Genomic DNA, 25,196 nt, shown 5'->3' on the forward strand with positions numbered 1-25,196 from the left:
TCCATCAAATTAACATTTTCTAGTTTTCAGTCATGTGACAACAGAAATGGAAACATGTCGGTGATAACAGCTGGACTGTGATCAGCTGTTCTAAAGCGCAGAATGAACCATCACAGAGAGTCTGAGGAAAAACACACAGCTGCTTTCTTATTGATGCTGCTGATGGATTCACAAAGTATAGTACAACACTGACGGCTGCATCACGGCGCGTCACGTCAGGCTGGAGTTCTGCCTCTGTGAAGACGTCTGTCGATGCGGAGACGGCTGTTATGGATCACTGCAGGCTGCAGAAGCTCACAGAGGAGACAATGTTCACCTCTACCAAAACTCAAACATATGTTTATACACAAAAGTGAGCATGTAAAGGTGGACATAAGTCAAAAATAGATATCAGTTTGTTACAAGAATCAGCAACCTGCGAATGCATCCCCCTGACCACTTGTTCCTGTTTTCTTGGGACCCTCAGTTACCGAGACAGGATGCAGAGGAACTAATTTAGATGCAAAATCTTCCAGTGTCTGTTACCTTTTGGCATTTAGCGGCAAAGTGCAAAGCAAAGTCAATCAATTTAAAATATATTTTCCATTATTTCAAACAAGTAGAAAGTGATTCTCTGAACATTATTCTCTGGTTGATTCACAGTGGGATCAGCAGTACGACCAACACTTCTAATGTCAGAGGAAACCATCTGATTCAATGTTGTAATCAACACTTTAACTCAAAGGACCTTTAGCTTGTGTTTGTCTCTGTGTGGACGGATATAATGTGAGCTAATTCTTCATGATTCCTCCACAGAGTCGACCAGGAGAGCTCAGAGGTTCCCAGTGGTCAGTCTGCCCAGCAGCATCAAACACACCTGGACTCCATATTTATGGTCAGTACATGTACAACAACTACTTTTACATCTATTCTAGTCACAATAATCTCCACGCTGCACTTTTTAGACCAGTGGATTGTCAGTCTGTCCAACATGGATCTGATGTTTGGTTCCATGATTTTAGTTTGATTGTTTCATTCATATAATATTCTGTTCCAGCTGCTTGAGGAGAACATTGTCATTTTTGTGAAGAACGAGCTGAAGAAGATGCAGAAGGTTCTGATTTCAGATTACCCAGAATGCTCAGAGAGTCAGAGGGAGGATGAGGAGGTGTTGGACGGTAAGGAGGAAGAGCAGAGGAGGAGCAGCAGAGAGGCATTTCTGAAGATCACATTACACTTCCTGAGGAGAATGAAGCAGGAGGAGCTGGCTGACCGTCTACTCCGTAAGAGGATTTCTCTAAAGATTTAACATGCTGGATAAATGGGACATTTACTGATGTCTCAAGAGATGGAGGGAAATATTATTGATCTGATTTTTTGTGTGTTCATTCAGGAAGTCATTCTGCAGTTTGTCAGCGTAAACTTAAATCTAACCTGAAGGAGAAGTTCCAGTGTGTGTTTGAGGGGATCGCTAAAGCAGGAAACCCAACCCTTCTGAACCAGATCTACACAGAGCTCTACATCACAGAGGGGGACTGCAGAGGTCAACGATGAACATGAGGTCAGACAGATTGAAACAGCATCCAGGAAACCAAACAGACCAGAAACAACAATCAGACACGAAGACATCTTTGAACCCTCACCTGGAAGAGATGAACCAATCAGAACGGTGATGACAAAGGGAGTGGCTGGCATTGGGAAAACAGTCCTAACACAGAAGTTCACTCTGGACTGGGCTGAAGACAAAGCCAACCAGAACATACACTTCACATTTCCATTCACTTTCAGAGAGCTGAATGTGCTGAAAGAGGAAAAGTACAGCTTGGTGGAACTTGTTCATCACTTCTTTACTGAAACCAAAGAAGCAGGAATCTGCAGGTTTGAAGAGTTCCAGGTTGTGTTCATCTTTGACGGTCTGGATGAGTGTCGACTTCCTCTGGACTTCCACAACAATGAAATCCTGACTGATGTTACAAAGTCCACCTCAGTGGATGTGCTGCTGACAAACCTCATCAGGGGGAACCTGCTTCCCTCTGCTCGCCTCTGGATAACCACACGACCTGCAGCAGCCAATCAGATCCCTCCTGGGTGTGTTGACATGGTGACAGAGGTCAGAGGGTTCACTGACCCACAGAAGGAGGAGTACTTCAGGAAGAGATTCAGAGATGAGAAGCAGGCCAGCAGAATCATCTCCCACATCAAGACCTCACGAAGCCTCCACATCATGTGCCACATCCCAGTCTTTTGCTGGATCACTGCTACAGTTCTGGAGGATGTGTTGAAAACCAGAGAGGGAGGAGAGCTGCCCAAGACCCTGACTGAGATGTACATCCACTTCCTGGTGGTTCAGTCCAAACTGAAGAACGTCAAGTATGATGGAAGAGCTGAGACAGATCCACACTGGACTCCAGAGAGCAGGAAGATGATTGAGTCTCTGGGAAAACTGGCTTTTGAGCAGCTGCAGAAAGGCAATCTGATCTTCTATGAATCAGACCTGACAGAGTGTGGCATCGATATCAGAGCAGCCTCAGTGTACTCAGGAGTGTTCACACAGATCTTTATAGAGCAGAGAGGGCTGTACCAGGACAAGGTGTTCTGCTTCGTCCATCTGAGCATTCAGGAGTTTCTGGCTGCTCTTCATGTCCATCTGACATTCATCAACTCTGGTGTCAATCTGATGTCAGAACAACAATCAATTTCCTTGTGGTCTAAAGTATTTAAAGACAAACAGAATCTAAAATATCTACACCAGACTGCTGTGGACCAGGCCTTACAGAGTCCAAATGGACACCTGGACTTGTTCCTCCGCTTCCTCCTGGGACTTTCACTGCAGACCAATCAGACTCTCCTAGGAGGCCTGCTGACACAGACAGGAAGTGTCTCAAAAACTAGTCAGGAAACAGTCGAGTACATCAAGAAGAAGATCGAAGAGACTCCCTCTGCAGAGAAAAGCATCAATCTGTTCCACTGTCTGAATGAACTGAATGATCGTTCTCTAGTGAATCAGATCCAATGGTCCCTGAGTTCAGGAAGTCTCTCCACAGATAAACTGTCTCCTGCTCAGTGGTCAGCTCTGGTCTTCATCTTACTGTCATCAGAAACAGATCTGGACGTGTTTGACCTGAAGAAATACTCTGCTTCAGAGGAGGCTCTTCTGAGGCTCCTGCCAGTGGTTAAAGCCTCCAACAAAGCTCTGTAAGTAGATACATAGTGGGGTTTATTCATCCTTAAATAGTGTGCTATCATTCAACTGGAGAAAAAAATAAAAAACGTATTGTTTCCTTACTGTTGTCTCTCCAGACTGAGTCTGTGTAACCTCTCAGGGAGAAGTTGTGAAGCTCTGTCCTCGGTTCTCAGCCCCCAGTCCTCTAGTCTGAGAGAGCTGGACCTGAGTAACAACAACCTGCAGGATTCAGGAGTGAAGCTGCTGACGGCTGGACTGGAGAGTCCACATTGTAAACTGGAAACTCTCAGGTTAGATTAAGTCACAGTTTGTCTCAATGTTTTAAAATGATTTCTCTAAGCTCCATATAATCATGGTTCCTGACTCTCTTCTGTCAGGATTTCGAATTTCACAGTACAGAAAGTTTGAATTTTTGATTAATTGAGGTGTATTGTACTAATTGAGGTTCACATATTGTACAGCATGATATTTGAATTCTGGGTGAGACCGTGAGCGTTATTTTTGTTTCGAAACCATTTTATCATATTATCATTTCATTTTTTTATTTTTTATTGATTCAGTCACATTTCCAACATGTTTAGAGTAAAACAGCAAGGATTTTAATGTGCTGAGAAGATATTATATATACTGTATCACCAAAAGTCCAGACTCAGCGTTTTAACACAAATGTTATTTGTTGTCTTGTTCACTATTTCCTCTCCAGACTGAGTGACTGTAACCTCTCACGGAGAAGCTGTGAAGCTCTGTCCTTGGTTCTCAGCTCCCAGTCCTCTAGTCTGAGAGATCTGGACCTGAGTAACAACAACCTGCAGGATTCAGGAGTGAAGCTGCTGATGGCTGGACTGGAGAGTCCACATTGTAAACTGGAAACTCTCAGGTCAGATTAAGTCACACTTTGTCTTATTATTTAAGTTATTTGTCTAAATTTCAAGCTCTACTTGATTTCACAGTGCTGCTAGCATTGCTGTAGAATAACATTTAGATCACAATGTCATGGTTACTGTTGAATCCCTGATTCAGTCACTGTATTTATTAATTAATTTATTTGGAGAGTCTCCACTTGTATCTGACTGACGCAGCAGGACCCTCAGATTATCTGCCATGTGTGTTGTTTTGTGTGTTTGCAGGCTGTCAGGCTGTCTGATCACAGCCCGAGGCTGTGCTTCTCTGGCCTCAGCTCTGAGCTCCAACCCCTCCCATCTGAGAGAGCTGGACCTGAGCTACAATCATCCAGGAGACTCAGGAGTGAAGCTGCTGTCTGCTGGACTGGAGGATCCACACTGGAGACTGGACACTCTCAGGTATGAAGTGGCCTGCTGCAGCCACAGACAGTCAGTCTGATAGAAAAGGTCTTTTAGATCCAAAAAGAGATTTGTGTGTGTGATCAGATGTTGTCCTCCTCTTTCACACACACCAACATCCTGTGGGTCACTCTCAGTGTCTGAGGAGAGAGGCAGAGGGGAAGAGGAGCAGGGGGGGCAGGGAGAAGCAGGCCAGAGGCACAGATTGTGTAGATGTGTATGAGAGTAATGTAATGTCCATGTCTGCATGCTGAAAGAGGATGTGCTGGTCTGACCCCCCTCCTCCTTTCAGGGTGGAGCCCGGTGGAGTCCGATGGCTGAGACCAGGTCTGAGGAAGTGTAAGTGTGTTTTTACTTTGATTCATGGAAACAAAGCAGCACACATTCAGCCATCTTCAAACTGTGACATCACTCATTCACGTCTCTGATGTCGTCATCAACAGATGATAGATCAATAACTGAAGCTGTGTTGTGTCTCGTTCTCTCCATCAGATTCCTGTGAACTCACACTTGACACAAACACAGCGAACAGAAAGATCAAACTGTCTCACAAGAACAGGAAGGCGACACGTGTGGAAGAGGATCAGCCATATCCTGATCATCCAGACAGGTTTTACTGGTGTCAGGTGCTGTGTAGAAATGGTCTGACTGGTTGCTGTTACTGGGAGGTCGAGTGGAGAGGATGGGTTGATATATCAGTGAGTTACAGAGGAATCAGCAGGAGAGGAGACAGAGATGACTGTGTACTTGGAGAGAATGATCAGTCCTGGAGTCTGAGTTGCTCTGATGATGGTGGTTACTCGGTCTGTCACAATAACAGAAGAACATCCATCTCCTCTCCCTCTGTCTCTCACAGAGTAGCAGTGTATGTGGACTGTCCTGCTGGCATTCTGTCCTTTTACAGAGTCTCCTCTGACACACTGATCCACCTCCACACCTTCAACACCACATTCACTGAACCTCTTTATCCTGGCTTTGGGTTTGGGTTTGCGTTCTGGTCCAGGTCTGTTTCCTCAGTGTCTCTGTGTTCTCTGTAGGAGGGAGAGTCTCCTCCTGTTAGAGAAACACATCAGTTGAGTCTGTACAGGATCACAGCTACAGAAATCTTTCAGGTTATTGTCATAAATTCATCAGTGAACTCAAAGTGATTTTCAAAGATTCCTCATTTCCACTGTAAACTTGCTCCACTTCCAGTCCTTTAAAGATGGCCGCTCTGATCATTAAATGGTGGAAATGCTGTTGACTTGTTCCTTCTGTCATGTGTTGTTTTGAATTCTGGCTCTTGTTCCAATAAAAGCAGAACGTTACTGTGAGTGTGTTTGTGGTCTTTCTCAGGTCAGGACCACTGACATGATATTATATAATATAATATTGAGGTAGACCGGTGTGCAGTAGTGATAAAATGAATAAATTGTCATGTAGACAGGTTGTGCAATAATGTAAAAAGTATTTTGTATCTATGCAGAGAGAAATATCTTGAACAAATATCTTGTAAACAACTTGATTCTTTACACAGATGTAGATCCACTGACATCACAACCCTGGTTGTTGCGTAAGTCTTCATCTTAAGCCGAAGGGCGATATGACCTACAATTTATATCACACTATAATACCGGCGAGAGCAGAGGGGCTTTCGTATAACAACAAAGCCAGTCTACTACTCTTTTTATTTTATTGGCTTCAGATGAGGCCGTTAGCGGTGCAGTATGAAGTTCCACAAAAAGCAACGTTAAGAAACCACATCCAGTCTACTACTCTATTTTTGGATGGAGTCAGAGGAGGAATCGAGAAAGCGAGGACTCGAGATGATTTGAAAATAAAAAGAGTAACTCAAGTGATTCCAGTCAGACAATTAGGAAAGAGGAGACGTATCTTGTTAGGATGTTAGCTCTGATTTAGAGCTAAGAAACTTTTCATCCAGACGCCAGTGAATGAATGAAATCTTTACATCTTTATCGATAAAATTCATGAATTCATGCTGAAGGTAGCCAGCTAATAGTTATCGCTGGTTCCCAGAGTGTTACAAAGGATATTCTGGCATAAAGGAAGTTAGCTAACGTTAGCTTAATAACATTAAGACTGGGTTGCACCAACAAGGATTTATTTAATCTAAGATTAGTTCTAATCAGAGCAAATCTAGGTTTAAAATCCCAAATCAAAATAGAATTAAAATTACACAAGTTTATCCACACATACAGGCATGTGGCAGGCAACCAGTCACCTCCAATCTTCTCTGCTTCAGCTCCACCAGATCGTAGACTCAGCTACCCAGTCAGTCTCGCTCCAGCCTTCACTAACCCTTATCTCTTGTGCCTGCAGCTGTACCCTGACTGGACCCAATTCCCCACCTGATTCCCACTCCTGCAAGCACTGGACTCCCTCCCTCTGAACACTCTCTCTGGACCTGAACCCACTTCCTCTGCCTCTGAATTTTCTCTGCATGGCTTCTCCACCTGCTCCACTTCCCTTGCCCCCGGCTCTGCTCCCCAGCTTTCCCCAACTCAAAGAATTTGCCTCCCTTGAACATTATTATATTAAGTATTGTTTAATAAATCACTCTGAACCAGCGCTCTGCTTCCAGTGTTCTGTTTGCTTTGGGTGCAGAACTTCTAGTCCCTGTGTATATCGTGTATGCCGTGTAGTGGTACGTGGACCCAAAGGCAGATGACCAGGAAGCGGTATGAGGTGAAGTATGGCTACAATGTTTATTGGGGGTGATGTGGTTTACAGGCAGGTACAGGCAGACCGGTAGACAGACAGGTAACGAACAGGAAACAGGCAAATGTGGCTAAACAGTCCAATAGGGAGCAGGCAAAGTACAAATGTTCAAAATCCAGAATACAACCAAGGTCCGCGGGAGATAAAGAATCCAAAGCAGAACTCATGGTAAGAATGTACAGGAACCAGGTACAACAAAAATGCACCAAACGGCAACACACACACAAAATGTCAGGAACACTCACTAGACAGGAACAAAACTCACGATAGGAGCAACATCAGATAGGAACAACAATGATCCAATACTGAACAAAGACAGAGACCCAGACTAAATACCCTAGGGGATGTGAGCCAACGAGACACAGGTGCAAACAATCAAGGAAGGGCCAACAATCAAAACTGGAGGGAAAGCAAACAAAGACAGGAAGTAAAACCACAAGACACACAAGGGAAGGAGAATACTACAAAATAAAACAGGAAGTGAAAAACCCTCACACTATAACAGTGTAACAGATAAAAACTTTCTCAAATACTAATTTCACACATTGTCCTCACAAAACATTTTAATACTCATCTCCATTAACATAATGTCCTCACAAATACTGTCTTCACAGAAACACACACTAGCTAAACTACAACTGGACCCTGACCTCCCGCAGTTATCAGTCCGATCAGTTTTACTTGTATTACAGAAGCAGTATTTGTAGTAGCACTATTAGAAGTGATAACAAACTTTATCTGTAACTTTAAAAAAAAAAACAAAGTTACAAAGTCTTTACAAGGAAAAATTAGTAAAAAGGCCTTTAAAGAAAAGTGTTTGGAGGCCAAAGTCTGTTTGAAGAAGGTTTAAAAATCAGACACCATCTGTGGCAGCTTGAGATTCTGGAGGTTCTGGCCCCCCTTTGTTAGGAACCAGGACTGGGGAACGGAGTGAAGGACCCCCCCGGGGATCTTAGGCTGCGTTCTACTTCAATAAAGTAGCGTACCAATGTGATCCACACTGCTCATCTTTCAGTGCTGAGCTGATCTTTAGTTCATTAGACGGTTAGTTAGCACCATCTAGTGGACAGGTAGTAGAACTCCACCCTCTGATGTGTGATTTCTGACGCTGACTGGGTTTCTGCCACAGGTTAGACTGGTTTTGACGTCACACGGATGTGTTTTAGACTTTGACTCTGAAGTTATGAGGGTGTGACGGCGTCCTCAGGTCAGACCAGCACACAGACACCAGGACGGATGAGTGTTTCCTCCACACGTGAAGGTGGAAAGTGTCTCTGTGTTGACCTGAAGTGAGTTCCGCAGGTGAGAATCCGACCAGAGGAATCTATAAATGTCTGATGAACACTTTGATCACATTGTGATGTAACGCTGTTAAACTGTACAGTAGAGATGTTTCTTGAAGCTGATTGGCTGTTTGAAGCATGCTGTAGAATTTCCCTCCGAGTTAAAGAACAGTGATTTTAGAAAGATTTCCACGTAATATCGTTAATGTTTCTCAAGTAGAACCGACAGCAGTCTGATTGTGGTCTGAGCTCCGTCATCAGTGAGAAATGCAGCGAGTGTCTGAACTGGTCCGACAGCTTGGATCAACTTGGCTGAGCTTTATCTTTAACTCTTAATGCTCTGAAGTTACGGCGTGGATGAAGTGTTAAGAGCTCAAATACAGAAACCTTCCAACACTGAGACTGACCTGGTTTCACTGAAGACCCAGTCCAGGTCTCAACTGTCCTTCAGCATAGTGGTCACCACAGTGGACCGCTATTCAAGAGCCGTTTTCTTGGATATGCATGGGTTTTGATGGTTTAGTTGCACATCAGCCACCACAGTGGACGCTAGTGTGTCATCCCAAACACCTCTGGCCAGCCATTGTAAGTGCAACAAAAATGGCTCAAAACCAAAATGGCCGACGGATGGTCAGAAATGCTCAGGAATATCTTGCCAATCCTTCTATAGTCGGAGGCCCTTGCAGGTAAATGCTTGGTAACCTCAAGTAACAACTAAGGAGTAATATAACTGTTCAAATGTCCAAGTATTGATTTTATATTGGGAGGAAATTACATTTAATCATCATCATGCATTGTTGACTATATTTCAACTACAATTCATACTATTAATGCAGCTTTGGTGTTTTTGGAAATTCTTCATCTGCAGTAATGTTTTGGCTGTAAATCAATCGATTTATGTTATTAGAATGTAACTTTCAGTTTTTGTAACAAAAACAATATTTTGTGCAGATTAGTTCCATTCTAGCTTAGCCCCCCCTCAGCCCTCCGGGCCCCCCAAAGGAGTATATAATGCGACCCGTCCTGTGTCTCTCTTAACTTGGGGTGTAACAAGGGTTCAGGGTTTTGACGTAACTAATTTTAGGATTATAACAAATAACTAATAATTGGCAGTTATATCAAATGTTAGGATTACACACTATGTTGCAGTTGCTTTTTTAAAGTGATTATAAATTTTAGGGTAATTATGACAAGTTAATATTGTAAGAAAACATTAGTTCACGGTTTTTCTTCAAACCAAATGTTCTGATTGTAACTATTTTGGGTGCAATGCAACACTTGGGGGTGAAAGTAATTTTGAGATTATAACTAATTTTTAGGTTGTTACACCAAATTTTGGGATTTGAACTGTGACTTTTTGGGTGAACTGTAACAAATGATCTAATATGTCTAATGTATTTTGTGGTCAACATACTGTATTTATGGGTGAATCTTGGGGCTGAGTAACACATTTTGGGGTATCAGATCCTCTTTCGGGCTCCTATAAGGTTTCTGTCGGCCCTGAATATTTGTGTCTTGTTATTGAGAGGAAGGCAAACAAATGTGTCCTCTGATGTAAAGCTTGTTGTAATGAAGAAGTGCAGCTCTCTCAGCATATTGCTGTGTTTGTGTGAAGGTGTGGGCTCTGCTATGAATCAGTGTGAGGACAGAGAGGAGGGAGCGCCTCCCTCTAAAACCAGTCTGTGTGGGGAACATGGCAGCCAGACCAGAGCTCAGAGGTGAGATGAGGATCTCTAACTGTCCATGACTCTTCTCCATGTCAGAGCTCAGCACTCAGATCACTGCGCCATCATTATTCACACTCAAAGCTCTGTGTGTGTTGTGTTCAAGCCCCGAGAAGCAGAGACCAGACTCTGCTGGACCTGGACCTGGACCTGAGCCCAGCTGTGTGTCCTTCAAGAGTGACCAGTCCATGGAGCCACCACTTGTTTTCAAAAGACAAGCTTCACAAGTGCCAGAGTAAATCAGCATCAAGTTACTTTATAATATCAGCAACATTACAAAACATGTGAAAGAACAAATTCCTCCTGAAGAGCAGTAACATCTGATTAAGGTAGAAACTTTATTAACGCTAAAGTAGAAAAGTGTCGTCCAACATGTCGCAGGACAGACGACAGCTTAACGGTTCAACATATACAGCCATCTTCTTGATATCTGAGTCTGAACCTGAGCCCAGCTGTGTGTCCTTCAGGAAGAGTGACTGGTCAAAGGATTTTGGTATTAATTTTAAACGAGGACATTTCTCTGCCAGACAGTAAGTAGTTTTCAGCATTAAAAGTGTTGGACAATCTGACCTAAAATGTTCATATTTCCCTCCTCATGTTGCTCACTGCTGATGTTTGTCCTCATTAAGTCCAGTCTGACCAGTTGTCCTTATAATGTTCCTGTTCTCCTAGAATGATGATGATGAAGGTCAGATGAAGATTAGTATTAAAGGACAGGTTCACATGTTTTCCAGTCTGTCCCTAAACAACACTGACATGCCCACATGTACACTGAAAGAGTTGTTGGTGGCTGGAACTGGTCCTCCTGTGCACACTGGCCCTGAACAGATCTCTTCCTCATGTGATTTCAGTGGAAGTGGTGGAGGACAAAATCCACAGTCCTGGTTCTGTGGAAAAACACATTGTAAAGTTCAGCTGAGGATAATATGAGGCTTCAGCAGTCTGACTTACACAAATCAAGTGGGGATCTTCCAAAGTGTCTTTAGTCTGAAACTGCTCTTTGAATTTTGTCCTAAAAAGCTTCACCTACCAAAGTCTGTATAGAACAGTCAGGATATTTGTGGAGAGTCTAGTAATGCAAACGTTAGAATACAGGCCAACAGTGTCGCTGCTGACGGACCCCACAGTTCAGTTTCTGTCAGTAACAGTAAAATCTGCTCAGAGATCAGGACATTTAGTCCTGGTTTGGTCCAATATTTTATAGGAAAATGAAGCGATGATACACAGACTGAAATCATTCAGCTTCATGTTTTATTGAACTTTGGTGTGTTGATCCTTTTCTTGCTGATAGCTGCTAGTTTCTCCAGCAGCTTCTGAGTCTGAAGACTAAAAAGTGATTTTCCATCCCTGGTGGTCTTCCTCTCTGTCTAACAGGATCTATGGGAGACCTGGACCTGAACCTGGACCTGAACCCAGCTGTGTGTCCTTCAAGAGTGGCCAATCAAATGTTCGCCTCATTGATTTTAAAGGACAACAACCCTCTGCTACAAAGAGGTGAGCTGTTACATTAAAATATTACTGATGTTTTAACCATTATACAGTGGTACATAAAGTATTCAGATATATGCAGAGACGGCTGTTATGGATCACTACAGGCTGCAGAAGCTCAAAGAGGAGATAATGTTCATCTTTACCAAAAGCTCAAATATGTGTTGTGTATCAAACAAGCTGAAAAGAAAAAAACACATACATGTTGTACAAGTATAAAATAAACAGCCGTACCACCTTCTGTAAACAACACCTGTACCTGTTTGCTTACCTGTAGCCCAGAGAAGTATGTTCTAGCTTTTATTTGACACACAGTTCAGTGTGAAATCACCCTCAGCTTTGGTTTGATCCAGTATTCTCTGGTTTTCTCTTTGGTGTTCTTGATGTTTCTCTCACTTCAGCTGCTACAAGTTTAATGTGACTCACTACCAATTTGCACAAGACAGGTAGCATCCAGTTAGCTTGTGTGAGCTGTGCGTTGGTGTCCACAGTATTATAGGGGTCAATAAGAGCTGGAGGGACTAAACCAGACAAACCAACACAGTAAACTGAAAGCTGCACAGAAATGCAGACAGGACTGTTGATTCACAGCAGGATCAGCAGTACGACCACCACTTTAATGTCAGGGGAAACCATCTGATTCAATGTTGTAATCAACACTTTAACTCAAAGGACCTTTAGCTTATGTTTGTCTCTGTGTGGACAGACATGATGTGAACTAATTCTTCATGATTCCTCCACAGAGTCGACCAGGAGAGCTCAGAGGTTCCCAGTGGTCAGTCTGCCCAGCAGCATCAAATACACCTGGACTCCATATTTATGGTCTGTACATATACAACAACTACTTTTACATCTATTCTGGTCACAATAATCGCCACGCTGCACTTTTCAGACCAGTGGATTGTCAGTCTGTCCAACATGGATCTGATGTTTGGTTCCATGATTTGAGTTTGATTGTTTCATTCATATAATATTCTGTTCCAGCTGCTGGAGGAGAACATTGTCACTTTTGTGAAGAACGAGCTGAAGAAGATGCAGAAGGTTCTGAGTCCAGATTACCCAGAATGCTTAGAGAGTCAGAGGGAGGATGAGGAGGTGTTGGACAGTGAGGGGGAAGAGCAGAGGAGGAGCAGCAGAGAGGCATTTCTGAAGATCACACTGCACTTCCTGAGGAGAATGAAGCAGGAGGAGCTGGCTGACTGTCTGCAGAGCAGTAAGAAGATTTCTCTAAAGATTCAACATGCTGGATAAATGGGACATTTACTGATGTCTCAAGAGATGGAGGGAAATATTATTGATCTGATTTTTTGTGTGTTCATTCAGGAAGTCATTCTGGAGATTGTCAGCGTAAACTTAAATCTAACCTGAAGGAGAAGTTCCAGTGTGTGTTTGAGGGGATCGCTAAAGCAGGAAACCCAACCCTTCTGAACCAGATCTACACAGAGCTCTACATCACAGAGGGAGGGACTGCAGAGGTCAATGATGAACATGAGGTCAGACAGATTGAAACAGCATCCAGGAAACCAGACAGACCAGAAACAACAATCAGATGTGAAGACATCTTTAAACCCTCACCTGGAAGAGATGAACCAATCAGAACGGTGATGACAAAGGGAGTGGCTGGCATCGGGAAAACAGTCCTAACACAGAAGTTCACTCTGGATTGGACTGAAGACAAAGCCAACCAGGACATACACTTTACATTTCCATTCACTTTCAGAGAGCTGAATGTGCTGAAAGAGGAAAAGTTCAGCTTGGTGGAACTTGTTCATCACTTCTTTACTGAAACCAAAGAAGCAGGAATCTGCAGGTTTGAAGAGTTCCAGGTTTTGTTCATCTTTGACGGTCTGGATGAGTGTCGACTTGCTCTGGACTTCCATAACACTAAAATCCTGAGTGATGCAACAAAGTCCACCTCAGTGGATGTGTTGCTGAATAACCTCATCATGGGGAACCTGCTTCCTTCTGCTCGCCTCTGGATAACCACACGACCTGCAGCAGCCAATCAGATCCCTCCTGAGTGTGTTGACATGGTGACAGAGGTCAGAGGGTTCACTGACCCACAGAAGGAGGAGTACTTCAGGAAGAGATTCAGAGATAAGAAGCAGGCCAACAGAATCATCTCTCACATCAAGACCTCACGAAGCCTCCACATCATGTGCCACATCCCAGTCTTCTGTTGGATCACTGCTACAGTTCTGGAGGATGTGTTGAAGACCAGAGAGGGAGGAGCGCTGCCCAAGACCCTGACTGAGATGTACATCCACTTCCTGGTGGTTCAGACCAAACTGAAGAACATCAAGTATGATGGAGGAGCTGAGACAGATCCACACTGGACTCCAGAGAGCAGGAAGATGATTGAGTCTCTGGGAAAACTGGCTTTTGAGCAACTGCAGAAAGGCAACCTGATCTTCTACAAATCAGACCTGACAGAGTGTGGCATCGATATCACAGCAGCCTCAGTGTACTCAGGAGTGTTCACACAGATCTTTAGAGAGGAGAGAGGGCTGTACCAGGACAAGGTGTTCTGCTTCGTCCATCTGAGCATTCAGGAGTTTCTGGCTGCTCTTCATGTCCATCTGATGTTCATCAGCTCTGGTGTCAATCTGATGGCAGAAGAACAACCAACGTCCTGGTGGTCTAAAACAAGAAAACACAAATCTGGAGTGAAACAGTTGTACCAGAGTGCTGTGGACAAGGCCTTACAGAGTCCAAATGGACACCTGGACTTGTTCCTCCGTTTCCTCCTGGGACTTTCACTGCAGACCAATCAGACGCTCCTACAAGGCCTGCTGACACTGACAGGAAGTGTCTCAAAGACCAGTCAGGAAACAGTCGAGTACATCAAGAAGAAAGTCAAAGAGACTCCCTCTGCAGAGAAAAGCATCAATCTGTTCCACTGTCTGAATGAACTGAATGATCGTTCTCTAGTGGAGCAGATCCGACAGTCCCTGAGTTCAGGAAGAATCTCCACAGATAAACTGTCTCCTGCTCAGTGGTCAGCTCTGGGCTTCATCTTACTGTCATCAGGAAAAGATCTGGACGTGTTTGACCTGAAGAAATACTCAGCTTCAGAGGAGGCTCTTCTGAGGCTCCTGCCAGTGGTCAAAGCCTCCAACAAAGCTCTGTAAGTAGATAAATAGTGGGGTGTAGTCATGAACAGGAGAAAGAAATTAAAAACTACTTACTCGTTTCCTTACTGTTGTCTCTCCAGACTGAGTGTCTGTAACCTCTCAGAAAGAAGCTGTGAAGCTCTGTCCTCGGTTCTCAGCTCCCAGTCCTCTAGTCTGAGAGAGCTGGACCTGAGTAACAACGACCTGCAGGATTCAGGAGTGAAGCTGCTGACGGCTGGACTGGAGAGTCCACATTGTAAACTGGAAACTCTCAGGTCAGATTAAGTCACAGTTTGTCTTATTATTAAGTTATTTCTCTAAATTTCAATCTACACTTAATTTCACAGAGCTGCTAGCATGGCTGTATCCTATTTAACATTTAGATCACAATATCATGGTTACTGTTGAATCCCTGATTAAGTCACTGTATTTATTTATTCATTTATTTGGAGAGTCTCCTCTTGTATCTGTCGGACGCAGCAGGACCCTCAGATGATCTGCCATGTGTGTTGTTTTGTGTGTTTGCAGGCTGTCAGGCTGTCTGATCACAGAGGAAGGCTGTGCTTCTCTGGCCTCAGCTCTGAGCTCCAACCCCTCCCATCTGAGAGAGCTGGACCTGAGCTATAATCATCCAGGAGACTCAGGAGTGAAGCTGCTGTCTGCTGGACTGGAGGATCCACACTGGAGACTGGAAACTCTCAGGTATGAAGAGGCCTGCTGCAGCCACAGACAATCAGTCTGATAGAAGAGGTCTTTTTGGTTAAAGGTGGATATGAGAGTTATATGAACAATCACACATGTAGGAAGCCTTTTTCCTTTGCTCAGAACAGAAACACTTGTTGATCGTAAAAAGGAGATATTTGTGTAGGAGGTCTCCAAGGAGAACATCTCCAGGAACAAACATGTGAATTGCCTGTTGGTAATAATTTATGCAGTTTGAGAAATATATTTTTCTGCCCTCTTACGTGATTCATCTCAGTACAGAGACATGGTTAAAATAATAATAATAATAATAACAACAATAATGATAATAATAATAATAATCTTTATTTATAGAGCACTTTCCCTAATTGGACAGATGCATGACGTCTGTCAGTTATTAAGAGAAATATTTTTTTTTGCCCTCTTACCCGATTAATCTCAGTACAGAGAGAGGTCCAGGACATGGCTATAGTAATAATAATAATAATAATAATAATAATAATAATAATAATAACAATAATAATCTTTATTTATAGAGCACTTTCCCTAATCCATATTACAAAATCCGTCACAAAGGCAGCAAAAGAAAACACACAAGTCATGAAACCATCTGGTTTTAAAAGAAAACATAAAAAAACAAGAAAAATATTTTTAGCCACAGACGTCTGATAGAAGAAAGTTATATGAACAATCAGAAAGACCCAGAAACCTGGTACATATGAACTAATGACTGCGCAACTTATAAACTGTCCACCTCTCACTCAAGTGACTGTTTCATTGTAACACAGTCCAGAACTTTCTCCACACAGTAGCAAACTCACGAAGACCCAGAAACCTGGTCTCCAGATAGCCAGGCATTAGACCCGGGACAGCTACGGAATAAGTAGGACTTATGTTTTGGGCTGCACACAGAACTTCAACAAGTCAGAAAACAGGGAAACAGAAGAGTAAAAAAGCCTTTCACAGCTGCTGCCGTCCTTCCTCTTCAGCTACCTGAGCGCAGGTGATGAGTGGGAGGGCCCGACGCGCTGACTCTTGACACTGATTGGTCAGAGTGTGTTCCGGCCTTTTCTACAAACAGCGACGCATTTAACTGTCGTGAAAACATGTCGGCCAATCACAGGCTCTGAAATAATAATAATTCTGGGTGGATTGTTCAGACGTGGACTGTGAAGGTACTCCACCTGTTAGGGACATTTACATATTATCACACAATGTTAATAATGTAAATGTTTAACAACGTTAAGACTTTCTCAGATATTCTCTGTCCCTTATGCCATCATATAATGATTGATCTTCAGATAATAACAAAACAATTATTGATGAGTAGAATGTGTCTCATTTGTTTAGAATCTGCCTTTTTAACCCATTTCCCTCCAAAATGGTAAATAATGACAACATTTTGCTGTTAATCGTCTTCATCTGTTCAAATGAACACAAAACATGAAAAACATTCAGCTTTGTTCTCAAACGGTTATTTAAAAGAAGCTGTCTAACAGGGTGGAATCACCACTGCGGGTTTTCCACGAAGGCAAACACACTCTCTCACATCTGTATCCGATCATTTGGACTGCAGAATGTTTTTCATGATGTTTCCTCTGGTGGGAGCAGCAGGAAGTAAACACAACTCCAAGCGATAGACCCCTCCGCTTCACGTCCAGCTCGCCAAACGCTGTCTGAGCTTATTTGGCGACGGAGACCGCATGACCCTAATACATGAAAGAGCGTGGCCTATAAAATAATCAAAGAACAGTTTGAGTGTTTTATAGTTTTCTGGCTTATAGTTCTTGTGGAAGTGGATTACTTTGAGCACATGTACCAAAAAAAGGTCAGTAAAGTAAAAAAAGTATATTTAATGAGTGTTATTCTGTGTTTATGTGATAAAGAAGACCTTGATCTATAATTGAAGCCATTTGTTCTAAATATTTGACGCTTTTCAAAGAAAATATGAGGAAGTAATTCATGGGGACAGAAATGTTGCTGCATAACAAGAAGGACCCAAGTGGGAGAGCAGGAGAGGGATCGAAGACTGAAGCAGCTGAGAATATAAGGATTCAAATAAGGAAAAGACTTGATGAAGCCAGATTTAATGCTGACAGAGATTTCTATGACAGTTTGTCTGTTTTTCCTTTTTTACGTGGAGAACTGAAGTGCTGAGCGCTGCAGGGCCCCAGTACAGCTGGTTAATAACAGCTGGCCTCCACAGCTTCAGGTCCTCCCTCTCCTCTGCAGCAGCATCCCAAGTTTCCTGTAGACCGCTTTCACAGCAGAAACACGATGTTCAAAAAGAAAAGGTCATTACAGCAACAGCCGACCTGAAGGGAACTACCGACAGCCCTGTGAGAGGAGTTCATTCAGTTATCTGTTCATGACTGAGCTCATAGTGTTGGGTGGTACAGGACTGCATCACACTGAGAGCTGTTTCTAAGGTTCAGCCCTCCTACATGATGGCAGTCCCTTATGTTACGTAATGTGACGCCATGTTGGAAAAGAGCGGCGACTGTTTCCTCTGAATCTTTGCCCTTCTGTCTGTGAAACGTCAAATCCTGCATCAACTCTTCAAACGGTCATTTCCAGGAAAGGTTCAGTAGAAATGTAGTTGCTCTTTCAGCAGCGTTCAGCGTTCATGCAGGCCAAGTCTGGACCAGATGCTGCTGCTGGATGCAGCGCAGGTTGTTGAGGTGGTGTTGGCGATCCCAGGTGGAGCAGGTGGAGGGCTGAGCTCCACCTGTTTTTACAGATGTTCCTGTACTCACATCTGGACACGTCACGTTTGTCACAGCAGATTTAAATCTGAGAGGAGTTTTCCCCAAACTGTCGTTATTTCTGCTTTGAGTGACGTCGAACATGACGTGTGCAGCACAGTGAGACAGAAGTGATCCTGACAGGAATTATTCCTGCTGTAATTTACATCACAGATATCAGTTCAGCACCAGACCACAGTAACATGAACACGCACAAAACATCCAGCACATGAAACGATGCTGTTTCTGTCAGAAAGAGGTTTTCTGACACTTGTGAGGGTTTGGAGAGAAACAGTCTGGGAGTCTCTGTCACCTGGTTTATGGCAGAGGTCTGGAACCAAGGAGGGCTGTTAAAGTGGGACTCTTAATGGAGACGGGACGATCCAAAAAGAGGTTTGTGTGTGTGAACAGATGTCGTCCTCCTCTTTCACACACACCAACATCCTGTGGGTCACTCTCAGTGTCTGAGGAGAGAGGCAGAGGGGAAGAGGAGCAGGGGGGGCAGGGAGGAGCAGGGGGGGCAGGGAGGAGCAGGCCGGAGGCACAGATTGTGTAGATGTGGATGAGAGTAATGCAATGTCCATGTCTGCGTGCTGAAAGAGGACGTGCTGGTCTGACCCCCCTCCTCCTTTCAGGGTGGAGCCCGGTGGAGTCCGATGGCTGAGACCAGGTCTGAGGAAGTGTAAGTGTGTTTTTACTTTGATTCATGAAAACAAAGCAGCACACATTCAGCCATCTTCAAACTGTGACATCACTCATTCACGTCTCTGATGTCGTCATCAAACAGATGACAGATTAATAACTGCAGCTGTGTTGTGTCTCGTTCTCTCCATCAGATTCCTGTGAACTCACACTCGACACAAACACAGTGAACAGAAAGATCAAACTGTCTGACGACAACAGGAAGGCGACACGTGTGAAGGAGGATCAGCCATATCCTGATCATCCAGACAGGTTTGACTGCTGGCCTCAGCTGCTGTGTAGAAATGGTCTGACTGGTCGCTGTTACTGGGAGGTCGAGTGGAGAGACGGAGTTTATATCTCTTTGAGTTACAGAGGAATCAGCAGGAGAGGAAACAGTGAAGACTGTTTGTTTGGATGGAACGATCAGTCCTGGAGACTGGAGTGCTCTGATGGTCGTTACTCTGTCTGGCACAATAAGAGAGAAACATCCATCTCTCCTCCTCCTCCTCCTCCTCCTCCTCCTCCTCCTCCTCCTCCTCCTCTGTCTCTCACATAGTAGCAGTGTATGTGGACTGTCCTGCTGGCACTCTGTCCTTCTACAGAGTCTCCTCTGACACACTGATCCACCTCCACACCTTCAACACCACATTCACTGAACCTCTTTATCCTGGCTTTGGGTTTGGGTTTGGGTTCTGGTCCAGGTTTGGTTCCTCAGTGTCTCTGTGTTCTCTGTAGGAGGGAGAGTCTCCTCCTGTTAGAGAAACACATCAGTTGAGTCTGTACAGGATCACAACTACAGAAATCTTTCAGGTTATTGTCATAAATTCATCAATGAACTCAAAGTGATTTTCAAAGGTTCCTCATTTCCACTGTAAACTTGTTCCACTTCCAGTCCTTTAAAGATGGCCGCTCTGATCATTAAATGGTGGAAATGCCGTTGATTTGTTCCTTCTGTCATGTGTTGTTTTGAATTCTGGCTCTTGTTCCAGTAAAAGCAGAACTGTGTTACTGTGAGTGTGTTTGTTGTCTTTCTCCGGTCAGGACCACTGACATGATATTATATAATATAATATTGAGGTAGACTGGTGTGCAGTAGTGATACAATTAATACATTGTCATGTAGACAGGTTGTGCAATAATGTAAAAATGTATTTTTGTATCTCTGCAGAAAGAAACTGAACAAATATCTTGTAAACAACTTGATTCTTTACACAGATGTAGATCTGTTTTTAAAGTATTTAAAGACAAACTGTCATCTTTTTAAAATCCTCGACACATGAACAGGAAGTAGTGATTAAAACTACACGATGCTCTAGAGATGTATTTTAAGTCCTCCCTTCTTTAACACCTTCCATAGACACATCACTTATTTTGATTATTTTACTTCCTAATTTAAATTATCTGCATGTTTCAGTATTTGTGGCAGTCATTGTTCTCAGGAACTAAAGTCCGTCACTACCGGTTTTATTTTGAAATTGGACAAGGCTTCCTGACAAAAGTATCTGTGGCTATTATTTTGAAACTCCAGACCGGATCTCCATGTGTCGTTTATATGTCGTCCACTTCCGGACTCTCACCGATTGTCCTTTAGACAGTGAGCCCGACCATGAGCGCTCTTCTGCAGGATGCGCGTGTGCTCCTCCTGTGGGCCTCCCTCTCCCCGTCCTCCTCCTGCCGGGTCCGGATCCCGCCTCACGACCAGGTGGCCCGGGTCGCCCGCTTCGTCGCCCACCTGTGTGACTGGGCCTCCATGGCCACCATCTCCAGCCACAAGCCCGTGGTGGGACAGCCGTTCTCCAACGCCTTCTCGGTCAGCGACGAGCCAGAGGGCTCCAGCTCCGGGTCCCCTACATGTACCTGACCCGGATGGAGCTCTCCTTGCAGGACCTGGAGGTAAGCTTCCAGTAGTCCATCTTACTGTTTGTAGTGTTTAAAAGTATCAAAGTCTCACAGACTGACAGTAAACTTTATCTTGCCTCCTCCTTTCTAATATGTTTCTGCTTGAAGTGAGTCTGCAGTGTTCAAAACTCCATTGAAAGCCCATGAGGCTGCCATTAACTTTCTATTTTCTCCCATGATTTGTCTGTAATGATCCTCAGGAGCTTGTAATGAGTCTGCAGTGTTCAAAACTACATTGGAAATGTCATCGATTACTATAACTATGTTGAAGGTTGAATATCGGTCAATCTATGTGTTGCATGTGTTATAGTTTAGAGTATGTTTATCTACAATATATCAAGCTGAACATTATGGGACCCCAGGGTTAGCAATGACATGTTATGCGGTAACGTAAAGGACAGGGCCCCAAGTGAAAAAGAGTCTCCAGATGTGTCTTGGGTGTCCAGGAAAGTAAGGTAAATATGTTTTGAAGGTAACCAAGAAGCGTGGCACCTTGGTTTGCTTGCTTGGTTCTTTAAGTATTGCTTGTACTACTCCTCAGCTGATATTAAATCCCGTCTGATTGAAGATCGACTCTTGACTCTGTGTGTGTGTCCTGTCTCGTCATCTCTCGCCAAGAATCTTACCCATCAGTCGTACTGCTGATCCCACTGTGAATCAACAGTCCAGTCTGCATTTCTGTGCAGCTTTCGGTTTATTGTGTTGGTTCACCAGCTTGTCTTTTCTAGTCCCTTCAGCTCTTATTGACCTCTATAATACTGCAACACACAGCTCACAAAAACAAATGTGATCATTAATTTGGAGTCGTGTTTGTGTCACCTGATGAATCTAAGTCCAATATTCACTCTCTTTTAGTTCTGTTTTTTTCTCTACCAACTCCAGAGGAAAATATCTGGCTCTTTAGCTGCTAAATGCTCCACTATGTCCACCAGCTAGTCGCTAACTGTGTTTGTCAGCTGTTTGCTGCTGAACAGGTAGTGTAGAGTGGCTTTTTACAGCTTTTTCTCTGAAAACAGCTGCCTGCTGCTGCCGGAAACAACGCTATGACAGTGGTGAGAGTGTTGATCAAACCACGGGCAATGACACGCCAGCAGAGGTGCTTCATGGGTATATCATAGGCTGTGGCCGGGCAAGTAAGTAGGTCTTGAAGAAGTACCCTGACCATGTGGCATTCAGAGTGGAGAGATGGTCTCTTCACTCAGAGAACCAAGGTTACAATGCAATCATGTTTACTCGGTTCCTCATGGTTTGTTTGTAAAAAAAAACTCAACTGTGAAAACAAAAGGAGTGAATACTGGACTGTACTGCTGCTACGTCTCTTAATTTGAAAATTTTGACCATAGTTTAAACTGTCTGATCTTTCTTTTACATTGTTTTTTGTTTTTATTAATCTAAAGCACTTTGAGCTGCATGTCTAGTATGAAAGAAGTTATATACTACCACTACTGTTAATACTACTACTACTACAGTATGACGGCCACTGACGTACAGGTGTGGAGATGTACGTGTGCACAAATTATTATTAATTAGCTTATAAATGTTTTTTACCTGTAACTCTACCTTCCTCTTTTTATTTTGAAAATGTAACTGTTTTTTCTGCACTTTGAGCTGCATTTTCTTCTATATGAAATGCTTTATATACAGTCGAACAAGTTTAGTATTATTAATGATACTAACTCAACTACTATCTATACATCATTGTGTTCCTGCAGATGTCCCTTGTGGCCAAAGCTTGTAGCACATTCAGAGGAGCTACTTGATGTTTTTCCAGCATTACATTCCTGATCACTTACAGGTCATTCAACAATTTCATTGTTTTGCTGAGAGTTTAAACCTGACTGAGGTTCCCTGGTCTCCTCCCAATCACAACTGTCATTAGTCTCAGATTCAGAGGAGTGTGACATCTTGTCACGAGTAGCTGGTTGTAAATGACTATCTGGATCTGAGTTCCTGGCTGGTTCTGGTCCTCCACAGTCCTCTCCATCAACTTCTGTTTTCAAATGCTCTGCATCTCTGTTCTCTTCAGTTTGGCTTTGATGAAGCTGTGAGGATTGACGACCAACACAACTAAATGGTTTCTCCCCAGTGTGTATTCTCATGTGTTTGGACAAAATGTTTCTAGAACCGAAACTTGTTTTACAAACTGAGCAGCTGAAAGGTTTTTCTCCTGTATGAACTCTTAAGTGTTGGGTCAAAGCTGAGCTTTGTGTGAATCCTTTACCACAGACAGAACAACTGAAGGGTTTCTCTACTGTGTGGATTCTCATGTGCCTCACAACAGTACATCTCCATTGAGATGTTTTTTTTACAAACTGAGCAGCTGAAACATTTCCCTTCTGAATGAAGTCTCACATGAGTCGTTAAGGATTTCTTCCCGAGGTATCTTTTACCGCAAACTGAGCAACTAAGTGGTTTCTCTCCTGTTTGGAGTCCATCGTGTTTCTGCAGATGTCCCTTGTGGCTAAAGCTTGTAGCACATTCAGAGGAGCTACTTGATGTTTTGTTTGTAAATAAATTGTGGCAAACCTCTTGACTTCCTGTTTGGGCTGTCTTTCCCTTTTTAGGAGGGAAGTGCATCACTGTTTGTCACCTGTGCTGCTGCTCCTCAACTGGTGGATTCAGTCAGTTTCTCTCTCTCTCTGGGCATATGGTTTGTCGTTTGGCTTTTTCCTTGTGTTTATTTTCTTTGTTCACTGCACTCTTATCTTGGACAGAGTCTCCCACCCACTCCATGACGTGCTGGTCAAGCAAAGGAGCACCTTCAGCGGAAGACTCATCCCACCAAAAAGCACCACAGAGCGCCACAGGAAGTCATTCCTGCCTGTGGCCATCAAACTATTTAACTCCTCCCTCTAAGTGTCAGTCTGTATGACCCGAAGTCACTAAACTTGACATTGATCATTAACATCTCTGCAATACTTGACATAATTGTGCAATACTCTGTGTAATACTCCTGTGCAATATTTTAGTTTAAAATAATTAAGGGTTAGTCTGTATGACCCTAGGTCACTAAACTGGACATTGATCATTACATCTCCGCCATAATTGAAAATTGTGCAATATTCTGTGTACTACTCCCGTGCAATAGTAATAATATTAGTTTTCCCATGTTAGTTTTTCTTATTTATTGTTATTGATATTATATACTTCTATTACGCTCGACAGTACATGCACCTCCGCTTATTACTTATTACTTATTTGGTTACATTGTATTATTATACTTTATTATCATCATCGACCGGTAAACCCACTTGGTACTCGACACTTTTATCAGTGTATCTTATACTTATACCTACCTGGTACTTAATTTATTTTCTGACCTGTTTTTATAGTGTTTTATAGTGTATCATATTGTTTACTAGTACTTTCTCCTGTGTGAGCTACTGACATAAAAGGCGATCTCTCTGGGTGGAGCTCCGGGTTCTGTAAGTGAAGAGAGTTGGCCACTTGTACCCTGCCTAAGGCCCAAAGTCAGGGATCAATAAAGGACCAATTTGGATGATTCTGATTCTGATTCTGATTCACTATACACTCATTCAAACAACCAAAACATTACTGATGTTGCTGATTTACATACTTTACATTTCCATTGTTTAACTTAACTAAAGTTAAAGCTAAAAGTTATTTAACAAAATTTAAATCATGTGTTGTCCTCTCATGTGTTGTCCCTCCTCTTCCCTGTGATTTTGTGACAAAATCTCCAAAGTTCATGAAAAAAATTGCAAAACTTTGATGTCATGGTACATGTAGTGTAGTAGATAAAAATTGGTAATTTTTTGACAGTATTTTGAATTTTATCCTCATGTAAACTATTGCGGTCAATGGAAATGCAGCATCTTTAGCTCGCACAATCTGTATTAACATATGAATATAGATTGAAACAATATACAATAGAAGAAGGTAATAAAGCTGCATGCACAGGGTTAAAAACAAAAACAAGAATTGCTTAAGAGCAACAAGTCATAAATAAATAAACGATTAAAATATGCCAATGGTTGTTGCGTAAGTCTTCGTCTTAAGCTGAAGGGCGATATGACCTACAATTTATTTCACGGTATAACACCATTGAGAGCAGAGGGTGCTTTCGTGTAACAGCACATCCAGTCTTCTACTCTTTTTATTTTATTGGCTTCAGATGAGGCTTAACGTTCACACAGTTTCTCTTGACTGTCCCTCAATATGAGAACATTAGTCCAACATCGTCCCAGGCTGTGGGATCACAGACGCTGGCCACAGTAACCCCGCAACATAGACTTCAGGGTGAGTTGGTGGAAATGGAGTCAGAGGAGGAATCGGAGCGCGAAAGTGGAAACGAGGACTCGAGATGATTTGAATAAAAAGAGTAACTCAAGTGATTCTAGTCAGACAATGAGGGAA

At 43.1% G+C, this 25,196-nt stretch overlaps 2 protein-coding genes across 2 annotated transcripts in view; both read left to right on the forward strand.

Moving 5' to 3' along the window:
• Positions 1–5,777, forward strand: part of LOC122871885 (NACHT, LRR and PYD domains-containing protein 12-like) — a 232,788-nt gene extending 227,011 nt beyond the window's left edge. The window contains 4 exon segments of the mRNA XM_044187422.1: positions 3,867–4,040; positions 4,291–4,464; positions 4,757–4,803; positions 4,957–5,777. Of these exon segments, the coding sequence (XP_044043357.1) occupies positions 3,867–4,040; positions 4,291–4,464; positions 4,757–4,803; positions 4,957–5,501 (940 nt within the window). The 3' untranslated portion in view covers positions 5,502–5,777.
• A 2,590-nt stretch (positions 5,778–8,367) lies between these two features.
• Positions 8,368–25,196, forward strand: part of LOC122872003 (NLR family CARD domain-containing protein 3-like) — a 35,123-nt gene continuing 18,294 nt past the window's right edge. Inside the window, 12 exon segments of the mRNA XM_044187665.1 lie at positions 8,368–8,484; positions 10,081–10,183; positions 10,296–10,424; positions 11,564–11,683; positions 12,421–12,499; positions 12,662–12,890; positions 13,001–14,804; positions 14,892–15,065; positions 15,319–15,492; positions 18,872–18,918; positions 19,073–19,405; positions 19,408–19,775. Coding sequence (XP_044043600.1) covers positions 10,095–10,183; positions 10,296–10,424; positions 11,564–11,683; positions 12,421–12,499; positions 12,662–12,890; positions 13,001–14,804; positions 14,892–15,065; positions 15,319–15,492; positions 18,872–18,918; positions 19,073–19,405; positions 19,408–19,655 — 3,426 coding nt within the window. The 5' untranslated portion in view covers positions 8,368–8,484; positions 10,081–10,094 and the 3' untranslated portion in view covers positions 19,656–19,775.

The sequence above is a fragment of the Siniperca chuatsi genome, linkage group LG24 (assembly GCF_020085105.1).
Source record: "Siniperca chuatsi isolate FFG_IHB_CAS linkage group LG24, ASM2008510v1, whole genome shotgun sequence".
Lineage (NCBI taxonomy): Eukaryota > Metazoa > Chordata > Actinopteri > Centrarchiformes > Sinipercidae > Siniperca > Siniperca chuatsi.